Here is a 2,339-nt window from a genome sequence, read left to right on the forward strand (position 1 = left end):
CACACACACACACACACACACACACACACACACACACACACACACACACACACATCTTTGTTGACCATTTATCTGATGATCCACAAGTCCCTTCAAAGATCGGCCAGGCAGTTAGGCACCACCAGGTTTCTGTCCATCCACGCAGTCCAAAAACTTCTTGTTAATGCATTTGGTGTCGCTGGAATATCACTCTCAATTCAAATAACACTTTTCTTGACCAATAGCTGCCCAGTTGCTGGTAATTATCTTCATGCATCTCTCCATTCGATTAACTGAGCTCGACAAGTGAGGTTTCTGTAAGAAGCCTACGAAACTTGAAGTTGCACAGGGCCGAATGAAACTGTCTTAAATAATAATGTTTGGTGGTGGTGAGGATTTAACTGTTTCGAGATGAAAAAAACAAAACAGCACAATGAAGTCTTTAATTTCTTTTTATTAATCTCTTTATACACATCTATCAATATCAGTGAGAGTGAGAGAGAGAGAGAGAGAAAGGAAGGGAGGAAGGAAGGATGAGGGACTGTTTGTGCTTTATGTGCATGTGAATATGACTGTGATGCATACGAAAGATTACATTTTTGAGCAACTGCATATCACATGTGCAATGAAGGTCACAGACGAGAGACATAATAGTCATTTACGGTTACATCTTGCGAGTTTAAGGGCTTCACTGTCTCAGTTCATTTGACATAAAATACGTTTTTAAATATTAGGATACGTTTTTGGAAGTTACTTGACCTGAAGAGTGTCCTCATTATGAATGGTATTTATCTTGATCGATTCACTGTAGACTGATCAGATTTTTCCACTTTTATGTGGCCATGAAATGCGCGTAGTCTTTCATTCACTTTCGTTATTATAAACTTACTAATCTGATTTAAATTTTTTGTCCAATATTTCATAGATTTTTGTATTACAAATTTTCTCTTTGATTTTTTAGATTTTCAGACTAGTATTCTGTATAGTACGCTTTTCTTGATGGTGTCTGATCTCCTTCATCGTATGAGTTGCACCATGGTGGTTCTTCTCTAAATTATTAGTATATATATGTATATATGCCTGTTATGTATGTATGTATGTATGTATGTATGTATGTATGTATGTATGTATGTATGTAGAAAGTTAATTGGCTGATGTGAAATCTACTAATGAAAAGTAAAAAGAAGACAAAAACAAAAGCTCCTTGAAATAGATATGAGTTTGGTGGAAAATTTTATTTGTAAAGCAGAATCTGGGAAATTGTGATAATCTATGTTAGTGAATAGCATGTATAATAAGTTTATGCAGATGCGATAAATATAGCTATCGTGAGTTAGCGGTGAAGTTTTAAGTTTTAATCAGGACATCTGGTCGGACAAAATAGATATCTTTTCAGAACGCATTCATATTTCTCCTACGATGTGTTCCACCTGAAATTTTTTGAACGTTTCCTTTTGATTAAGACTTTATGTAGCGAAGGAAAAATTTCTTAAAAAGCTTTACTATCAATTTGAAGATTTTCCACCGATAACATCTTTTGCTGATATCTTTCAGTAATTTATCTCGTTTTTCACCGTAAGAGGAAAAGTACTTTTTGGCTTCAGGGGTATATTTCTTCTCCACAGGAATGATATCGGCAAATTTCCAACTCGACCAGTCGTTATTCACTTCATTTAACAACTGTATCCTCTTCTCAGTGGTCGGAACGACATCCGGAGGCGTCAGACAAGAGAAGTTGCTGGGTACCGTGAGATTCTTAAACACGATAACACCTGGGATTCTAACCCAGCCTCCATATCGTGGATGAATGGCGAAACCATAAATTGTCTGAAATACATAGAGCAAGTAAAAAGAAAAAGAAAAAAACTTATGAATCATTTCTTGTAAAAATATATGGTTATAAAAACGATAGAAATTACCTTCATTCAAAAGTGTTGAATGGAGATAGATTTTTCGATCACATTGTTTACATAGACCTATTTGTATACTAAACGTCGTAACTCAGTGTTGGTAGCTCTAATTTCTATAGAAAAGTTTTAGTCTATTACTTCATATATATAATTATATATATATACAGGGTGGCCCAAAAGTAGGTTTACCGTTGTTCAACTATCTCTTTCGCATTCATATATTAACAGCTTAGATCTTAATTGTAAAAAAAAAAAAAACATGAAACCATTATTCTATGCTGATTTAATTAATTTTGTCAAGCTCCCTTTTCAGTTTGTAAGATAAAAATTTAAATGTAATAAAATGTTTTAAAAGAAGTTTAAAGTGCCTACACGATAACTGCAAATCTACCTTTGGGCCACTCTGTACATGTGTGTGTGTGTGTGTGCTTGTGTGTGTTTGTGTTTGTG

The 2,339-nt window shown here is 34.5% G+C and overlaps 1 protein-coding gene across 1 annotated transcript in view; it reads right to left on the minus strand.

The window, feature by feature from the left end:
• Positions 1 to 413: 413 nt before the first annotated feature.
• Positions 414 to 2,339, minus strand: part of LOC106878154 (cyanocobalamin reductase / alkylcobalamin dealkylase) — a 12,523-nt gene continuing 10,597 nt past the window's right edge. Inside the window, exon 4 of the mRNA XM_014927290.2 lies at positions 414 to 1,806. Within this exon, the coding sequence (XP_014782776.1) occupies positions 1,438 to 1,806 (369 nt within the window). The 3' untranslated portion in view covers positions 414 to 1,437. The remainder of the gene's footprint in view (positions 1,807 to 2,339) is intronic.

Source organism: Octopus bimaculoides, chromosome 7, assembly GCF_001194135.2.
Source record: "Octopus bimaculoides isolate UCB-OBI-ISO-001 chromosome 7, ASM119413v2, whole genome shotgun sequence".
NCBI classification, from domain to species: domain Eukaryota; kingdom Metazoa; phylum Mollusca; class Cephalopoda; order Octopoda; family Octopodidae; genus Octopus; species Octopus bimaculoides.